The sequence below is a fragment of the Atractosteus spatula genome, chromosome 14, assembly GCF_055471065.1.
Source record: "Atractosteus spatula isolate fAtrSpa1 chromosome 14, fAtrSpa1.hap1, whole genome shotgun sequence".
NCBI classification, from domain to species: Eukaryota; Metazoa; Chordata; class Actinopteri; order Semionotiformes; family Lepisosteidae; genus Atractosteus; species Atractosteus spatula.
Window position 1 is genome coordinate 30,208,169 of NC_142719.1, and position 20,556 is coordinate 30,228,724.

Genomic DNA, 20,556 nt, shown 5'->3' on the forward strand with positions numbered 1-20,556 from the left:
GCGCCTCATCAATGCATCACCGGGGATCTCTTCTTACAGCAGCATTGTGCGGCGTTTTCTGTCTGTCTGGGCGCAAACCATCTGCGTACTAAATACCATGCAAAAAATAATACTAATAATAAAAATCTGAGTAGCTTTCATATTTGAAGGCGCAGATTGGACAAGGAAGAACCGCTTATACTGTAGCTCGGTTCCGCTGCGCGGGTGATCGTGATTCGAAACCAGCGCTGCGTGACTTGCGTGCAGGTAACTACGGAATAAAGTCGCCCGACACAAAACAGAAGTTAAAACGTAATGTTCTAATAATTGTTACAATAAAGGGAGCGGTAGAAACAGCACTGGTAAGGAGTTTTGTTGTTGTTATTATTATTATTACACTTACATAGTGCTCTTCTGGACACTCCACTCAAAGTGCTTTACAGCTAATGGAGACTCTCCACTTGGATGATGCGACGGCAGCCATAGTGCTCACCACACACCAGCTATCAGAGGGGAGGAGAACAGAGAGATGAAGCCATTTCAGTTCAGTTAGATGGAGATTAAGATTCCCAATTAAGATACAGAAATTATAAAAGAACCATACCGAATAATAATGGTGAATGCATAATAAATGCATATACACAATAATGAATGCACTCATGAAGCAGTGTAGGTCTATACTCTGTGATCCTGAACCCAGATCGTTTTGTTTTAGTCTTCCTGGCTAGCATTTTGTGTCCTTCCACAGGTTGCTGATTCACAGTTAAGTTCACTTGTTGCTATGATTATAACAACAACAAATTTTCATAGTTAATACATCATCATTGCCATGTCACCTGTACTACTGCCTGTGTTGACTGTAAAGGCAGAGACAGGCTGAAGGAGATCCAGCAGTAGCCGTCTGCACAGTGACTGGGCTCCCCTTGACCGGTGCAAAAGATTGAAGTATTAGGAAGCATGGGGGTGTGACAGAGCTGCTGCCTTATTGCTCTCGGGCCTAGGGTTTGATTCTGGTGTGGGCCACCTTCTGTGTGGAGTTTGCATGTTCTCAGCTTTCCTCCCACAATCCAAATACATGCCGTCTGGGTTAACTGGCATCTGTAAATTGTACACCTGTATGCGGGCATGTGTGTGTCCTGCAACGGACAGGCTTTTGCCCAGGGTGGATCCTGTCAAATTCCCAATGTCTATTGGGTTAATGCCAGGGTTATATTAGCTCACAATGACCGATATCTAGGAACACACATTGTATAATATAATCTAGATTTGTTTGTGCAAATGCGGAGGCTCATACAATAATGGCCCCTTTAACTCAGCAGCAGAAAACCTTGGATAACAGTTAAATTGCTCCAGCTTAACTACTTGAAGAGCTGAATGGGGCCATTAAGAGCAGAGCTGGGATGAACACCAGGAGACAGTGAGGTCCTCTGGGACTGGAGCTGTGCTCCACTGACAATAAAGCTTTGCAACAGCTTGAACTCACAACCCTTCCGTGAAGGGGACATCAATGGGCTGTAGAACCTGACCTGATCTGTGTTTGTCTACAGTTGCTGTTTGCGGAGAAGACAGCTATCCGTTTTGTGTGACATCTCAGGAATATCTGCAGGCCTTGTCGAAAACAGCCATTGTGCCAGGTGTGGAAAAGTCCGTGAATAGGTTCTAAGGCACATGCAGTGATCACTTCTAATCCCCCATTCATGATAATAATAGGAAGTGACTGGAGCAGTACTCAGACTATTAAATGTTCCTAAAAATGCCGCACAGAGGGAATGCACTCTGTGTGTGACTTAATGGGTGTTGTTCGGGGAAAATGGCTTTTTTTTTTGTACCAAATTAAAATCTCAAACCTGCCAGCAACCTCTGCCGGGCCTGGTCTTCAGTCAGTCTCACAGCTGGTTGTGGAGCGATAGGATTGCGATAAGATCGGGGCGCTGCATCAACGAGGCCTCGCTCTCAGGTGAGCAACGGGAATAATTCATAACGGTGGCTGTGCTCGGGAGCAAGTCCATAGGCCTGCACAGTAAAAGAAGCAGCAGTGTTTTCTTGTAGAGTTCGAGATGTGAAAGTGGACCTTGCCTTGAGATCTTTTGTGTCCTTTGAAAGGGAAGCATTGTTCATGTGAAGGAAAAATGAGAACGCTGTAAAAAATAACCTGATACCTGGCTCATTGTTAATTGGTGTCATCATTCTGGGGCCATTTCCCTCTTTCGTTCTTAACTGCCAGTAGTTCCCTTTTCGTCCCTGGTGTTCTGCTGCTTCTCTCTCAGAACCCCACACGCAACAGTCCACTGGAATATCAAATATTATTCATTAGCATTCCCCGTCGCCCTCTGCTATCTGATTGGAGACGTGCTCAGGGCAGCAAAAACCAAATCGGGCAGAGACACAGCGAAGGTCAATAGAAATGAAGACCCTGGCTCCCAGCGGCGTCAGGTCCTGCCTCTTGAGATACTGCATCGCAAAGAGCAGCTGTGCTGAACGGCAACAGAGGAGAGGGGAATAAGTCTGCAAAACGGGTTTCACGTTCAAATCAACGCCTGTCCAGCCTTGAGACAGCGGGCTTAAGGGCTCAGTGCAGAAGTCGTTGATATTTCACATTTCTCCTAAGCGATTTATACTTCCAAGTTCAGTTTTGATTACTGAAAAGCACACACATTGACATAAACAAATTTGACAACACAGTTGCAAGTATCCGACTCTTGTATATTTAGCGTTCTGGGCAAAGCTAGGCCTAGCAACGTTATGGGAAAACAGGACAAAGACATGGCTCAAAAATGAAAATTAAATAATGTTGCAATACACAACAATGCAGCAGGCCCTGAAAATTGTTGATTTAAACCTGAGGTTTGTATGACCCCAGGAGCTTTATTTTATGATACTCTATATTTGATTTTAAGGTTATGAAACTGGTCTACTGCACAACTGGCAGGGAGGAATAGTAAATGCTTATATTAGTTGCAGCTGTAGCCTCCGGGTTCTCTGACAGCTGCTCCCTCTAGCGGCGTCCATCGGTACGTGCACAGGAAGTTGAAGGCGAAGGGCGCTTGGTAACACACACTGGAGCATCACTGGGAGACCGGAAGAAACTGCTGAGTAATTAACGCTGAGGGGAATAAAACTGAAATAATCCATAAATTACGAGTCGCATAATTGTCACCCATCACCAGATAACCGGGAGGTGGCTTGGTGAAAATCGCTGATTTTTTGCAATTGATAGGTATGGATGTGTACAGGTTTGAATTGCGTTTTTAATGTACAGCGAACGAGGCCCTTGTGTTCAGTGTATGACTGATTGAAATGAACCATAACAATGATCTGTGTATTCAAACATCCCGGTTTCCGCCGGCTTCATCCTCAGTAAGGCTAATGTTTGTGAGCCGTACCTGTGTGAAAACCAGACTTCACACCGAATCGAACCGATAACGGTACACATACTGTAGGAGAAAAAGAATGTGTGGACTGTAATGACTGCAACTGTAAAGTTAATTTAAATTAAACTAAAAAAACACATGTACCAAGAAAATTCTAACATTATTTTATCATTTGCGTTCACTGTACACCAAAACGGTTGTAATTGTGCACTGAGACTGAGATGTTGTGGTTTGCATTAAAGTAGAACAATCAAAAGCGAGTAGTGTTGTAAATGCGATTAGACCTGTACATTAGAGATAACGTATAGGTCTGGAGATTGCAATCTAATTAGTTGTTTGCGTCGAATAACCATAATATCCATCATTTAAACAAGCAGTGCGCTCGTTAGTGAAGCCAAAAGTATAAACAAGCGTGATCCCAACTGATGTCTAACGTACGAATTTAATAAATCTACTGAGTTTAACAGACAGAAACTGTTGCAAGACTTTAGGAATTATTTTGGTGACCTTCAAGGCCTGCCAGACCGAAATCCTCAAGGAGCAGAGTTTTCTAAACTGAAAAGATCATGTGCTAAATTCTTTAGCCATAGATGTACCCATACATGTATATCTTTAGAAACAGATGGTCTGTCAGACTGACTGTTTTGGGACCAGGACTAGGGCTTAGGGTATTACCACAGAAGTGCACAGGTTCCCTGCTTTGTTCATTCGAAGTGCGTTGATAGACCTCGATTTGCAGGAGCTGGCCCGCTTTTCAGTTTCAAAGTGAGTTGTGTGCAAGATAGATTAGTTCATCGGGCATGCCATTGGAGAGAGTTTACAGAATATAGTCTTATCATAGCCATGGTTTTTGACAAGAATGGTTACAGATGATAAGGAGAGAGTATTCAGCCCAACTACCTTATGGGCCTTTTTCACTAGCTTACTCATCAGAGCGTCTAACATTTTTAATATTGTTTCTTCAAGGAAGCCAGTGTATCAGCTTCAACAGCATTGCTGGCAGCCTGTTACAGACTCCTGCCTGCATTTGTGTAAGGAAGCGCCACCTGTTCTCAGTTTTATGAAGATATTTCTGCTCCGGGATGAATCCAGGGAAGAGCGATCAGATACATTTCTGAGCTCAAAGGAACATCTTAAACTGGTTGACAGTACTGATGTTTTTTAGGTCGAACACGGAAGACTTTTGAGATCTCCAAATATTTAAAATCGTCAAAGGTCATTGACAAAGTCAGCCCACCAGATTTCTCCAGGATCAGAAGGCACAAATTGAAACTGTAACGAAGTGCATTAAAAACTGAGAACAGGAGGCACATCTTTACACGAAGTGTAGTGGGGGTGTGGAACAAGCGGCCCAGCCATATAGTTGAACCAAATGAATCAGCTTCTTTAATGAAGTAGTTACTAACCATCAATGGCCTACTCTCAGTTGTAGCCAGTCTTCTGTTATTCTGTTCTCAGAATAATACAAATCTTATTATTCCAAGAAAAAATGCCCTTTAAACTATAATTCTGTTGTCTCAGATTAAAAGCCGTTCTATTCTACTCATACATTTAGACCTTGTGCATTGTGTGTACATTATGCCACGTGTGTTCAAGCTGATTGCAAATACTAATACGGTCCCCGGAGTTCTGATTCGTTCCCAGAACGATCACTTTGTCCCATTGTATTTTCCCAGAGACCCAGCCCTTTGTTCCAGGATGTCTGTGTCCGTCATAATAAAATGGGGCGGGCATGAGTACTCCATCACCACCCTGTGTGAAGAAGATACAGTGTTTGACCTGAAACAGTCCATCAAATCGCTCACAGGTGTTCTGCCGGAGAGGCAGAAACTGCTGGGGCTCAAAGTGAAAGGTAAGCCAATATCAACCCATAATAGACAGCCAACAGGTATCAGCTACAGTAGGACAGGCAGAGAAGCCCATGCGTGTGTGGGTAAATGCAATACTGTGCTTTGATAGGGCTTAAAAAATATTCGAGATGCTGAAGGACCTTCCAGCTCATGTTTCAGTACCTGAATTATCGTTGAGAACTTTTTGGGCTATGAAGTTAGTAATTTCGAATAGCAAACCCACTGCACCAAAAAAATCTTCCTTATATCCATATAGAAACGTATACAGTATTTGTGTGTATACACGTATACAAGTATCTGGGTGATTAGGTATGTAGACATGGAGGTGTACTGAGTTGTACAATTTTAAAATAAACATTTTTTGGTCACTAGGACCTAAAGTACAGTATATATATAAAATCCATGTTTAGGACGATTTTCATAAACAGCAGATAAACACCTCAATTATTTAGTAGCTTTTTTTGCATATTCTTTTAGATTCAATATGTTAACTGATGATATTTAAACTTGTGTTTTGGGGTATTGTGTATATGTTTTGATTTTGTTTAATATTTAAAATAGTTATCGGTTAAAATCAGGTAGAACTTAATAATAAATACACTACACACGTTTAAAGTATAGTACTGCAATATTAATACATATTACTTCAGCTTGGTGAATGCAAAGTAAATTACACTTAGTACAGTACCTGTTTAATGAGAACAAATGCATTTTTTGAAAATACTACATGATATACTTTTGCCAAATCAGCCTAGGACTGCCAGAAAACATTGGTATCTGGATCGTTGGTCACTGAATAATCAATGATCAACTGCGATACCGCAGTACTCAAAAATGAAATGAATGCATTTGTATTTGCAATTAAAACGACTGTTTTTTGTTTGTTTAAAGCAGTAAGAATACACAGTAACAAGTTAAAAGCAGAGTTCTGGCTTGCAGAAAATATGTGAATGATTTCTTGTGTCTGTTTCGCTGATCGTGTGGTAGTGTACCTGCTGACCTCTTCGGAAGAATCCAGGATTGTTTTTCTATTCTGTGGCCTGCGAGCCAATCTGTTAATTGAAAGGCCATGTCTAAAGTGAGGTTTTTGAAGGCGCTCTTGTCGGTTCGCCCTCTCGCCTCGCCTGCAGGGAAGGCCGCAGAAGATGACATCAAGCTGGGCACGCTGAAGCTCAAGCCGAACACCAAAATCATGATGATGGGGAGCCGGGAAGAGAGCCTGGTGAGTCACGTTTTAGTGTTTCACTTTGCACCTCTGTTGATTAAAATCTCTTTCTGAACAGCCGTGAAATTAATGTAGAGGTGCATTGTCATTTCGCTTGTGCACTGCTCTGTTGTTGACCCTTGGCAGTTCTTCCTGCATGGCTTAAAACTTGCAATTTTGCAGAATAGGTCCCAAAACATTTTCCCCGACTGTATAACACAGGAAGTTCCTTTTAACGGAGAAACACTCCAAACATCTTACTGGCTACCAGTCGTAAACCTTCAGCTCCATTATGAGTGGGCTCTTCTGGCCTTAAGGTTGGGGTTTCTGGGCTTGCTGTATGGTATAGTATCCACTCAGCATCCAGCATCCTGGCTGCAAAAACCTTGTGGTACCGTTCTTCTGTGAGCAACGCCTGCTGACTCCTGTGCTCTGCTTCCTGTTCTGTATGGTGAAGGAAGATGTCCTGGGTCCGCCGCCGGAAAACGACGACGTCATTAACGACTTTGACTTTGAAGAGGAGGTTATCGAAGTGGAGAACAGGTTGGTGTTGGTGCTGACTGCTGTTAGATCTGTCCGTCTCCCAGTCTGCAGAATCCTCGAGTGATTAAGTGAGATTGATGCTATTTGCAGTCAATTTAATCCTATTTTCGGGGACGTAATGCTCTCATACCTACAGTATATGTTCCGAGTTGCCCCATGCCATGGTAATGGAAAAGATAATGCCTTCTTAGCAAATGAGGCCCATAACATGCCCCTGTTGCATCTTGTGTCTTAATTATGTGTTTTGTATTCTGGGTTTGTGCTTTAATGTATTGTCTTTTGTGTTTTTTTTATGTTGCTTTTTGTAGAGAAGAAAACTTGGCAAAAATTGCCCGGCGAGTTAAAGACTACAAAGTAGAAATCCTAAACCCTCCAAGAGAAGGAAAGAGACTGCTTGTCCTAGATGTGGATTACACTCTTTTTGGTAAGCTCCTTTTTATACATAGAGTGTTAGAAAATGTTCTCTGAAGCAGCTCTGATGATGGAGTAATAATCAGGCCTCTGATCTCAGACAAATATTAAAAATAGCACAACTACACAACAGTTAGACCCTGACACATATGCACAATTACTGGGTTCCAGACTCTTAATTACTGTAGAAAATCCACCCCAGTAATCTAAATACACAACAAACAAAACACCATAACTGGGCAAATATAGAATACCTGCATCATAATGAAAATGGATCTTGCCCAGAACCGAATCTCCCTCTCTGAAACACAGGTGCCCACAAGTGTGTTTCATCATCAAAATAGGAGAGATCATTTGTAGCCTGAGGCTTCCACAATATAGGAAATCAGAGTTTTTTCCCCACAAATACTCAGAGCATCACACAGAACAGAGAGAGGGAGTTCTCAAAGTCCCCACTCCTCGCCGATGATCAAAGCAGGGGTGTGCAACTGAAAATGTGTCATGTGTGGCCTTCCTGTAGCCACAAGGGCCTCAGCACTCTCCTGGCACTCTCCTGGCTCCAGAATTAACCAGAAATTGCAACCCTGCAAGCATCCTTAAAACATTAACGCATCTCATTATGGCAAAGATAATGCTGAACTGAAAAGAACTGAACCCCACTCTGGTCTTGTACAGTTTCTCTCTCCTCCCCTGATCTGTGTGTCGTGGGGCTGCAGGAGGACTGAACCCCACTCTGGTCTTGTACAGCTTCTCTCTCCTCCCCTGATCTGTGTGTCGTGGGGCTGCAGGAGGACTGAACCCCACTCTGGTCTTGTACAGCTTCTCTCTCCTCCCCTGATCTGTGTGCTGTGGGGCTGCAGGAGGACTGAACCCCACTCTGGTCTTGTACAGTTTCTCTCTCCTCCCCTGATCTGTGTGTCGTGGGGCTGCAGGAGGACTGAACCCCACTCTGGTCTTGTACAGCTTCTCTCTCCTCCCCTGATCTGTGTGTCGTGGGGCTGCAGGAGGACTGAACCCCACTCTGGTCTTGTACAGTTTCTCTCTCCTCCCCTGATCTGTGTGCAGTGGGGTTACTGGTTCACAATGGCGGAGCAGAACTCCAGTGATGGATGAACTGGATAACCTCCAGCACATTGGGATACTTTGGGAGGAAAAGCACCATGTACAGTAGATGCAAGAAATCATTATGGCTGTTTCATCGATCAAAACTAGCATCTGACTCTCAGCCTATGTATATTACACCATCTCCCTGTGAAAGTTAGAGTGAGTTCTTCAGGTTTTCTGAAGGGCTTTTTGCATGAGAAAACATTCAGATGCGAATCTGAGATCTACTGATTCGGACCCTCTTACTCTGTTGAAGACCCAGGCTGCACACACAGGAGATCAGGTCTTCACACACAGCACCCTGCCTGTGGAGCTCACTCCCAAAACCCACTAGAATGTCAAGTGAGGGTTATCTGGCTTGTTTTTTCTTTCTGTTTCCTTCTTTACTCCCTGTGCTATTGTAAGATGGCTTGAGTTTTTTTTAATTCAAAAGCACTTATAACTAAAATTATATCAATTATAAATTATAACTAAAATTAATTCAAATTAATTAATCAGAATTCCTTGGTGAGCCCAATTTTCCCAAGAGCCATTTGGATTCCCCACCACAAATATAAAGATATTTAAGATAAAAAGATTCATGCTTTTGAGAGGAAATGGTTCTTATATGTCCACGTGTGCTGAGAACTTGGTTTCCTCCAGAGGCTCTGATTTTTTCCCCCCCCCCAATTTTTTCAAATAACCTCTAGATCACAAGTCCTGCGCACAGTGTGCAGATTCCGGGCAGGAGCTGATGAGGCCGTTTCTGCACGAGTTTCTCACCTCTGCGTACGAAGATTACGACATTGTCATCTGGTGTAAGTCAAGAAAGTTACAACCGAGCTGCATCATCTGCGTGCCACATTTCCAAGCCTGCGTTGTCTTTGAATTTGTGTCGGCAGCATGCTTAGGAGCCTTAGTGTTTCAATGTACAGTGTGCTGAATCCCATGAAAATATATACTAGAGGTATTCTTACAATGTTCAGGTGAAAAGGGGGGTAGGTATTGTGTTCCAGTTGCCATAATAAGTGAAAATAATGGTGCAGTAGATTAGAGCTGGTAAAATAAATATTCAGTCACTTGTAATAGAAAAACAAATTTTTGTCTTTCCCAAAAGGGGGATATTGAGGATTCATTTAGACTGATTTGAAAAGCCAAATCTACTGGCTAGTTATTATACTTGCTGTTTGCCGGATAATGCAGAGAAATTATTTGTGAATGAAATGATAAAAGTACTTCTTATGAATTTGAATTATGAATTTTTCAAGGGTCTGTACAATGTAAATTAACAGAAAAATATTTCTTCTGAACATGTCTGTATAGCTGCTACTAGCATGAAGTGGATTGAAGCTAAGATGAAGGTAGGTTTGATTATTATTATTGCTCCAAATAATGTCTTGCACATTTTAGTAGTGTCAAGTTTACATTTTATTGTTTTTGTTTGTTTTAAAGCTTATTGGTTATCGGAACAGTAATGTGATTTGTAAAATCCTACACCGTTTTTGTAATTAGTTTTTTCATTTTGGAAATTTGTAAGCCATGTGTAAAAAAAACCTAAAGGGTACAATCAAGGTACAGTATACAGTTATGTCAGCAGCCATATCACCCTGCAACTCACAACTGGCCACCCACTGAAGCTAAGCGGGTGTGAGCCTGGTCAGTACCTGGATGGGAGACCTCCTGGGAAAAACTAAGGCTGCTGCTGGAAGAGGTGTTAATGGGGCCAGCAGGGGGTGCTCTCCCTGCGGTCCATTTGGGTCCTAATGCCCCAGTATAGTGACGGGGACACCATACTGTAAACAGGCGCTGTCCTTCGGATGAGATGTAAAACCGAGGTCCTGAATCTCTGTGGTCATTAAAAATCCCAGGGCGTTTCTCGAAAAGAGTAGGGGTGTTACCCTGGCCAAAATTTCCCATTGGCCCTTACCAATCATGGCCTCCTAATAATCCCCATCTATGAATTGGCTACATTACTCTGGTCTCCTCCTTCTGACTATATTAAGTATATGTAAATATTTTATGATATAGTAGTTCAGGTGGGTGAGTGTTCTGGCGCACTATGGCTGCCATCGCATCATCCAGGTGGGGCTGCACATTGGTGGTGGTGGAGGGGAGTCCCCATTACCTGTAAAGCGCTTTGAGTGGAGTCTCCAGAAAAGCGCTATATAAGTGTAAGCAATTATTATTATTATTATTATTATTATTATACTGCCTCAATCACTGTATTTGATTGAAGCATTAGAACCTCTGCAATTTTTCCAGCAGAGGGCGATGTTGTTTGCTGGTCGAAAAATTGGACTTGCCAGACTAAAATCTTGACTGCACTTAAAATCTCTTGGGAAACGTAGTTAAAAAAATTAGACATTATTTTCTCCAACAGCATTAAAATGTATGTGTCTTTTGGATGTAATGAGATCTGAAGGTTACTTAAGAATACAAGAAAAATTTAAGTACTTTACTTTATAGTATAGTATACAAGTATATACTTGTCTCCATATAGTCTTTCTGTAAATATTCAATTCTTCAATCCTCCAAGAAAAGTGCATTCTTTTAAGACTATATCCAGAGCAGCAATATATTTTAGTAATGCAGAGAACAAAAATATGCACAGTATTCAGAATGAGGTCTTTCTAGTGCACTGTACAATTTTAACACAACATCTTGACTTAAATTATACACTTTTGACTATAGAACCTAATATTTTGTGTGTTCTATTGCTTTCCCATATTGTTTTAGAAAATGATGGATCAATTTAAATACTTTTCTCAACAGCTTTTCATACTCTGTGTTTCCCATCTTATACTTTTAATTAGTTTTTGCAGCCTTTATGTTACACTCTGCACTTGTGTGCATTTAATGTCATTTTCGAGGTGTTTTTACACAGCCTTAAATACTGCGTAGTCCTAATTGAGATCCCTGGGGTACTCCACCAATTACATCAACCTGAGCATCCTTTCTGTTCTGTGATCCATTAACTAATTCTAAATCCAGAAGCATGCATTACTGTGAATGCCTACAATCTTTCACGAGGCTCTTTATCAGAAGCTTTCTGAAAATGTACCATGTTCTACGTACGTGATCCATTACTGCTGTTTCCGTGTCCTCTGCTTTCAGATTTTTACAAGTTGAACAGGATCGGTATCATTCCTGTAATAATTTAATACATTTTAGGACTACCCTCAATCAGGCGTGTTGTCTGAAAAATCCCCAAATGGACAGCCGCAGGAGAAAAAACAGTGGCTGTCTCTGATCCACTATCCTTCCCACCTGTCTGTATGGTAAACTGGTCACACATTGAGACCATTGTAGTCAGAAATAATTGAGCTCATGTTTCATTAGTAAGTTGATGAGAGGCTGCCTAAAGTTCTGTAGGCTGAAATTGTTGTTAGAAATAAAATACTTTTTTTTTCTTTTTGAAACTAAGGCCTCAGCCTAGATAAAATGTCTAAAACCATAAGTAGGCCAGTCCCAGGCACCAGTCACTATGGCTGCCGTCACGTCATCCAGGTGGGGCTACACATTAGTGGTGGTGGAGGGGAGTCCCCATTACCTGTAAAGCGCTTTGAGCAGAGTGTCCAGAAAAGCGCTATGTAAATGTCAGGAATTATTCATTATTATTATTACTAGTTAGCACTGGTCATTAAGGGCCCAGTTGGGATCAAATCCAGCACACAGAAAGCTGTAGTAAGGACACTTTGGCCAGACTGTGCTCTTTGTGTTGCAGGTGCTGGGGGTGACCAACAACCCCAACTACAAGATAACCTTCATGCTGGACAGCGCGGCCATGATCACTGTGCACATCCCGAAGAGAGGCGTGGTGGAGGTGAGCGCACCCCAAGTCGGCCTTACTACATTACGGTGCACCCCACTAGCAAAGTTTTTTCACTGCGTGTTTCTGCTGTGGCCTGCTAGCCCGTCACTGTTGGCCTGGACTCTTCTCCTAGCCACCCAAAAAAGCGACTGAAAGAAATAAGCTCTTGTAAAAACAGTTAGACTAGTCTGCCTACTGTGACACTGAAAATGCATTAGGAGAACCTATGGTTATAAAGAAGTTGTGTTAAAAAGAAATCCTCATGTTTTTCAAGTTGTGTAATTAATTTCTAAAGCTATATGAACTGCTTCCAATCTTTAAGGTTGTTGCAATAGGTTTCTGTGCTCCACATTATTTAATCTTTTTGGTTTTTATATTGTTTCTTCAGTTTATTCCCAGGAAGAGATCATCTTTTTCTTTCCCTTCCTGTCATATTTTTATTTCTGCTTCATAAAGAAGCTCCTGTTTCAGAGAATCACCCCATGAGCTGTACTTACCACCTTTAGTAGCTGTAATTGCAATTTTTAGGCTTTTGCCCAAATATTATCTGTGATTACAGTATGTTGAGCTTGTATTCAGCTATACTGTCGTTATCCTATAATACTGCATATTGCCTTGGAATAGAAATCTGCCAAATGATGGTTAATAATAAAAGTGTTAATGAAAGTTATTACTGCACTCTTTCCCAGGTGAAACCTCTGGGTGTGATCTGGGGGAAGTATGCCGAGTTCTACAATAAGAAAAACACTATTATGTTTGATGACATCGGCAGGAACTTTCTTATGAATCCCCAGAACGGGCTGAAGGTAATTGCACCTTATTAAAAGGATTCAAGCTGATAGCGGCAGAGTCATTATGTTAACTACCCTCTTAATCACTTCACACAAGGACTGCACTGCCTTTGTGAGGCTCTCACGAAAAACCCCCTTTTATCTGTCTGGGTAGTTTCTGTGAAGCGCAATTATGTTGTTAGGGTAGCAGTTACAGTTTGTGTGCAAAGAAAAAACAATGCAATAGGTCCTGGAACTTGTCCTCTGCTTCCTGGGTATATGACAGTACGGCTGTAATGCTGTAGCACTGTCATTGAGAAGGAATACATTTAATTTGCAGGTGCCACGTTTATAGGTAGAGGACTCAAAAGAGCACAGCAGCCTGAGATTCAGAGGAAATATTCACCTTGGTGGTTTGCACACAGGCTGAGCTCTGTCCTGAAACGTGGCTCGTCTCGCTAGCCGGTTATGACCGTGATTACCCAGGTGGAGGCAAGACAGTGGGCTGATCATCAGGGTAGGGTTGGGCTGCTCTAGGCAGACAGCGCCTCCTCCTCCTGTGACCTGCCCTGGACGTGCAGACCCTCAGCGATGTCGGCGAGAGACCCCTGGCTCATCTGTCAAACGCTCACAGCTTGTCTGGTCATCAAGGGGGTTGCCGCTGGGCGTCTGGAGTTGTAAATTTCCTTGTCAGAAGGGTCCAGGGAGATGTTGCTGCCAGGGAGCCGAGCCTTAAAATAATTGGCAATTCCAAACCTTAGGAGAAGTCAAACTAGCTCTGACAAATTCACATCAGCCGCAGTGCCTGCTAGTCTGTTGAAGGTTAAGTCAGTTTTATGCACAGTTCTACATGTTCTACATATTAACTGCATGCATCTCTTAATCCTTCGGGACTTTTTGCTTTCAGCTTTTTTAGAAATGCAACATGCAGAATTCATTCTGTTTGTGCTTCTTGTACACACAACTTTTATTTGCTTTTCCCACAGGTTAGGCCATTCATGAAAGCACATTTAAATCGGGATAAAGACAGAGAACTTTTCAAACTCTCCCAGTACCTCAAGGAAATCGCTAAGCTGGAAGATTTTTCAGATCTTAATCACAAGCACTGGGAAAGGTGGGTCGATTTATTTGAGTAAAATCTACACAGGTACAGTACATCAGTGGCCTTGCTGGGGGTGAGGCAGGGTGCCAACTCCTCTAATATCTGCAGGCATTCAGTGAGATTACGTTTGTTAAAGCAGTTTTTAATGGAAAAATCTGAATTGTGAGCAGTCTACATCCTAATAGCTCCTGACATAGGACATGTTGGTGTCTGAGAGGGATTCTTTGCTTTTTCACAGCCTGAAAAAAAAAATACACGGACTTATTTCAAAAGCTAATAACATTTGAAATGAGGATTATACAGTCACCAAAATTTACACTCATCTAGACGTTCACTCATTGCATTTAAAGCTCATAGAATTGTACAGTGCGCTTTTCCTGGTTAACAGAGGCTTAATGAGTCACCAAGTGATTTTTTTAGCAATAAATGAGGTGGCACATAGACAGCATAAAGTTGAGATTTACTTACAAAGGTTAATTAGGAATTAGTGATCTAATTCTGGGTAAAATTTCATTTTTGGAATGTTCCTCAATTTCCGAGACCTACGAAGTGTGAAAATGAGAAAAGCTTTTTTTGAAGCAGAACTGAAGAAAAGGGTGGTGTTGCCCATGGGTATAATCTGAGGAATTATTAGGAGTTGACAGGTCAAATTTCAGACTTTTTCAGAATATCGCTTTACTTGCATCAAATCAGAACTGCATTCAAATCAGAGCCGTATGGTGACATTGGCTTGTGGAATTGCCACAAAATAATCCTGCATTACTCAAATCTGTACATCACTAAAAAAAGTGTGAATTCCTTCCCATACTGTACTGTAACCCAGGGAGCTCCCGGGTCTTCACCAGAATGTTTTTCGAGTCAGGACGTCTTTGAAAACAGTATGTAAAGTTGGAAATCCTGAGATGTGCACATGACCTGTTTCTGCCCTGCTGTACAGTATGTCTGAAGGCAGGTTGCTCATTAATTTAATCTCCTGCAAGAATTACCATTATTTATCTGTTAAATTGATGTTTGTCAGCTATACATTTGCTAAATTTAACACTCAATCGGTCTAGCAATTGTTAGTTAAGGTCCTAAAGTACGCAAATTGAAGCATGACAATAGCACAACACTAATTGTGTCCGGAACTGTTTGTTACTCTAAGATTCTGTGCAATAAAATGATGTGCTTTCTGTGACATACATTAAAAGTCAAGAAGTGGTTTCCCTACTGGGATCATTGCTTATGTGTTTGGTTTTTTTTTTTGCTTTGTTGGCTTACAGGTACCTTTCCAAGAAGCAGAGCCAATAGCACTTCCTGTGTGGAGATCTGTGTGCAGGGCATTCCTTCAGAGGAGAAGCAGTGCTGGACACTCACGCCAACGCCAAAACTCCCGTTGAGTTTTTTTCTGTGTGCTCTCCCCATTAACTGTGTAACAAGTTCAGGGCAAAAACTTCCAATGCAAAAGAGCGTTTCTTTCTCCATCTCCACGCCTCCATGTCTTTCACCCTGTCACTCTCACTCTCGTGTCGCTCTCCTTCTGTCTCTCTGCCTCTCGTTGATTGCCTCGATCAATCTGCCTTTCACTCCTTTGCTCTCTAACATTTCACTCTCTTCCATTCTCATTCTGTCTCTGTCTTTCACTCTTATTCTGTCATTTATCCCGTCTCCCTCTCTCTGTGTCACACACAAACCACACAGACCCCCAGGGACCCCAACTTGACAGACATTTCCATCGGCCAGGAGTCCCCGACAGACCCGAACCTGCTTCCTGCCAACTGTGGTCTGAATGCACTGCCTTCACAGCCCTGCCGCTCAAGCCGGTAGCTGGTGTAAAGGAAAAGGCCAGGGGCTGAAACCGAACCTCTGTTTGTGTTTCGGCCATCTTGACTTGTGGTTCATGGTGTGTGAGCAGTGCCACCTTGCTGGCATCACGCCGGCGTTCTGTGCTGCTGGTATACCCACATGGCTGGCACATACAGTCCAAGAAGACTGGGGCTTCTGTCATTTTCTCAGACTTTAGAAACACACAACAGTGAGTCGCAGCGCTGGGGATTGGTTTGTCCTTCCATTTCCCTTCTTGTGCTGCATGTCTCTGCTGGCCCAAAGCATGTCAGGCAGAGGTCGCCCAGCGCAGGAGGCTTTAAAGCCCCAGGCTGCTATCCTAGTCCTGCCTTGTGCTTGTGGTTGCAGATTGCTGGGTTTACCTGCATTCTGCACATATGACTGAACTTTGTAACTGCAGTATCTGGGTTTTGTTTAGGCATAGATTAGAGTCACCTGCCATCAAGCAGTGGAGTTCTTGACTGGCTGGTTTTAGGTGTGTAATTTATAAGGATTTCTTCCAAATACTAGATCTTCCGTATTATTCCAGTCCAAAATTTGTGTCCAACAAGCTCATAAACTGTTTGATTTCCATGCTCATGAATTCAGTTCTATAGTGTGACAGGTGGCTGTATCAAAGACCTGAAGCAGAATGGATCGGGAGTTCCAGTATGTGACAACCCATGTGACAGATATGTGTTTGCCATCAGGTGTTAACAGTTTGTTCTGAGGTCTGAGGATCTGTATCCTGTTCAGAAATTCTGTAATTTATTAGCTTTTAGAAGACAATAAGACATCAATGTCTTCTAAAGTTTATAAAAGACATTAATAAAAACTAAGAATATCCTTCTGTTTTCATAGCTAAGTGTTACCTTCATTAAACCATTACCTGCGTAATTGATCAGTTACTTAAACAAGTGCTTCTAACTTTCAAATAACAGGTGATTCAGGATGAACTGTAAGAATAACTGGACTGGGTCTATCCCAGGCTATCGAGTGTTGTAGACCCCTGCCTTAAAATATTTTGTTATTGAGAGCAAATGGCATTTTTCAGTGAAGACAAGACATTTTTAGTGAAGATTTCTTTCAGCTTGAGGTTTAATTGGGGTTGCCTTCAACAAACCATGTAACAACAGTCTGAATTAAATCACATCTCTGTCTTTCTCTTCATAGTGTTTAATAAAAGACATCCAATAGGATGGGCTAAATATAGTCCAGTACTATAATTTATTACATTGCTTTACTGCCTAACAATATGTATGAGCAAGAAAGCTTATGAAGAATAAAATCTTCTGAAGAATACATAATTCACACACAGTAGCTGCACCAATCTATTTTCATAAATACATTCAGTTGCTCATCAGGTTTACTGTAAATTTTGGCAGTTGCCACAGGCATGACGCCCAAACAGCCATTGTGTGACCCAATACACAGTGATGTATTCAGATATGTCAGATTAAGATTTTTATCATCATTTGAAAAAGTGTATGAATTTAAACAAGCCAAAATAACAACTGATCATATCTTGAACTTAAAAGTGTTCCTTAATAATATTGTATGTTGTAGGAGTGCCCATGGCAATGTGCATAGATTGGCGTCGCTCGTTTTAAAGGAGAGCTTTGGAAATGACAGCCTTCCTTGTGCAAAGGCGATGGTTATTCACCACATTTTGAGCCCCGCAATTGAGTTTGCATTTTGGAGAAAGAGTTTCCTACTTTTATTTTCTGTGCCCAAGGAAAGTGCCTTGGATGGATTTGTATGGGATATTTGCTGTAGATGCTGTAGCTGCATTGATTAGAAAAAAAAAAGGCTTGATATGTTTTATTTGTTGTCAGTTTTAGAAATATTGGTGAGCTCGTAGTCCGAATCAAATCGCCCAGCACTAAGCATGTAGTTCCTCTCCCTTCCTCTGCTCTCCCTCCTGCCCTTCTTAGGCGAGTCTCTGCGATCCTGCCTGGAAAAGGAATGATTCCCAGTTTCCCACGCATCAGCTCTGTCACATGGAGTGGCCATGGAGTCTTCCATTCTTCATTCCAGCTGAGGATGTACAGTAATTATCTAATTGCAGTGATTAGATAAGTGGACCAAGTAAACCTTTTTCCAGGTCCTGGGCAGGCAAAGTTGTGAAGAGACTTAGTCAACATATTGGATAAGAAAAGCACTGGCCATTCGTGAGCTCAGTAGTTTCACAACAAAACCCAGACGGCTTGCTGTCTCCAGGCAACTTGAGCTTTGTTCTCCTGGTAAAAGCAGATAATCCAGAATCAATGCATATTTCACTGCACCCGAGTTGTGTTAAAGAAGCAATACAGTGCCTGTAAAGTCCTTCGCATCTGCTTTGTTTCTCGTCCACTGTCATACACATTATTTTCTGAGCATGGTTGTTGGTTCTGTGTCATCATTAAACGGCTGAATAATTGTGTTACCTGAACTGCAGGTGATGTCATTGCTTGGTGGTAACAATAGGCATAATTGCAGTTAATTTGACCATATTTTAACATGCTGTAGCTGTAGAGGCCAGCAATGTGCAGTTGTTGGCAATCTTAATGCATGGTTCTGCACTGTGGTTCATAACTTTCAGACTCTTCTGCATTTACATATTCTGAAAATTTGACACAAGTTCTCGGACTTCTGTGACTGTGAAATAACTCGTCTTGGTCCTGAATGGTGGAGAGTGCAGTGAATAGTGCCCAATTAGTTGATTTGATTAAAGGAAACAAGCAGTTCCTGGAAGAGCTGATCGCTGTTGATTTGGGTTAGTTGTGCTTGTGTACCAAAATGAGTTTTTAGTTTTTCTGAAAGTTCCCTACAGGAGAGAAAGGGATGTGTGGAACCTGATGCACTGCGGAGATTCCTGAGATTAAGTAGAGTAACTTTTTACATTTTTGTGAGCCCCTTTCGCGCAGGATGTGATTATGATCCACTGAACCTCTCCAGATGGCCTGGTCCAATGGTATGATCTCTTAGTTCAGCACAGTGCCTCAGCCACAGCACCATTGCAGAGCAATTCCTGACACTTTTGTGTTAAACAAGCATTACATGGTGACAACTTCTGCCCAGAAGCCCATTTTGTGTTGATTGTCGGGTTGTTACATGTTAACCTGTTTAAAGTGGAACAAGTGATGTGTTAAAAGATTCCAGACGGGAACATATCAGAGTTGTAAATAATAAAAAAAATGAGCCTTTTTAATGAACTTTGCTGCTCTGTGTATTTTTTTCAATTCTAAATGCCACTGTTTGTATTCTGAAGAAGACTGAAATGCTGCAGCTTTGGAAAGGAGCTCTTGTACTTCATATCCTCAGTATTGATGATATCACAAGGAAGTTAAAACTAATAACAAATAGTAAACCCCAGATTAAATTGTAACTTATAACAAAATGATTTAAAAATGTTTAAAGCTGGATGTTGCAATAGTTTTCCTGTTCAGCTGAAGACAAATCATTAGTTGTACCTGTCGTAATCTCCAGTTCCATGGTTGCAGGTTTTCGGAGTGTGAGACAACAAAGTGTTGGCTCCCAAGGTTGGAATTATCTCAGAAGTAGCCGATACAAAGGTCGGGTCTTCGCTTTTTAGCCAAATCAACAACTGATCATATCTTGAAGTTAAAGTGTTCCTTAATAATATTGTATGTTGTAAGTGTGCCCATGGCAATTTGCATAGAGATTGGCGTCACTCGTTTTAAAGGAGAGCTTTGGAAATGACAACATTCAAAAGACAAGATTGTGATTTTTTTTAAAACCATACATAATCTTCATTCTTTCTATTATAAACCGGCCTGTATTTTTTATTTATGTTCGTTTTTTTTTTCCAAATTCCCTCCTGCTCTTTACCAGAGGTGTTTGTGAGCTGCTGTGGGTTTCCAGAATCCCCTGCGGGCTGTAATTTTTCACCACCACTTTGTCTTTCTTCCTCCGAGCGTGGCGTTTAATGACCCGTGTGTGAACACGCGGCGAGGGGCTGTTGGGGAAGTGGGCCTGTGTTGGCCCGTCAAGGCACAGATTTACTGCCTGCTGTGCAGCACTAGTGTGTGAACTGGCGGCTTCACTTCAGTATTCCAGCACGAGGACTTTCCAGAGATAATAATAATAATAATAATAATTCCTCACACTTATATAGCGCTTTTCTGGACACTCCACTCAAAGAGCTTTACAGGTAATGGGGACTCCCCTCCACCACCACCAATGTGCAGCCCCACCTGGATGATGCAACGGCAGCCATAGTGCGCCAAAACACTCACCACACTTCAGCTCTCAGTGGGGAGGAGAACAGAGTGATGAAGCCAGTTCATAGATGGGGATTATTAGGAGGCCATGATTGGTAAGGGCCAATGGAAAATTTGGCCAGGATGCCGGGGTTACACCCCTACTCTTTTCGAGAAATACCCTGGGATTTTTAATGACTGCAGAGTCAGGACCTCGGTTTTTACATCTCATCCGAAGGACGGCACCTATTTACAGTATAGTGTCCCTGTCGCTATACTGGGGCATTAGGACCCACATGGACCGCAGGGTGAGCGCCCCCTGCTGGCCCCACTAACACCTCTTCCGGCAGCAGCCTTAGTTTTCCCCAGGAGGTCTCCCATCCAGGTACTAACCAGGCTCACACCTGCTGAGCTTCAGTGGGCTTCA

At 42.1% G+C, this 20,556-nt stretch overlaps 1 protein-coding gene across 2 annotated transcripts; it reads left to right on the top strand.

Annotated features, from left to right (window-relative positions):
- Positions 1–2,998: 2,998 nt before the first annotated feature.
- Positions 2,999–19,121, top strand: ublcp1 (ubiquitin-like domain containing CTD phosphatase 1). 2 transcript variants are annotated; one of them, XM_088932633.1, is made up of 11 exons: positions 2,999–3,196; positions 5,027–5,202; positions 6,331–6,422; positions 6,862–6,947; positions 7,256–7,371; positions 9,152–9,259; positions 9,765–9,802; positions 12,166–12,264; positions 12,942–13,058; positions 14,009–14,136; positions 15,387–19,121. In XM_088932633.1, exons 2-11 carry the CDS (start codon positions 5,049–5,051, stop codon positions 15,412–15,414), a joined length of 966 nt encoding a protein of 321 aa, XP_088788759.1. In that variant the 5' UTR covers positions 2,999–3,196; positions 5,027–5,048; the 3' UTR covers positions 15,415–19,121. The 2 variants fall into 2 exon arrangements, with proteins under 2 accessions (XP_088788759.1, XP_088788760.1); XM_088932634.1 differs by lacking the exon at positions 2,999–3,196 and adding an exon at positions 3,990–4,115.
- Positions 19,122–20,556: the final 1,435 nt, after the last annotated feature.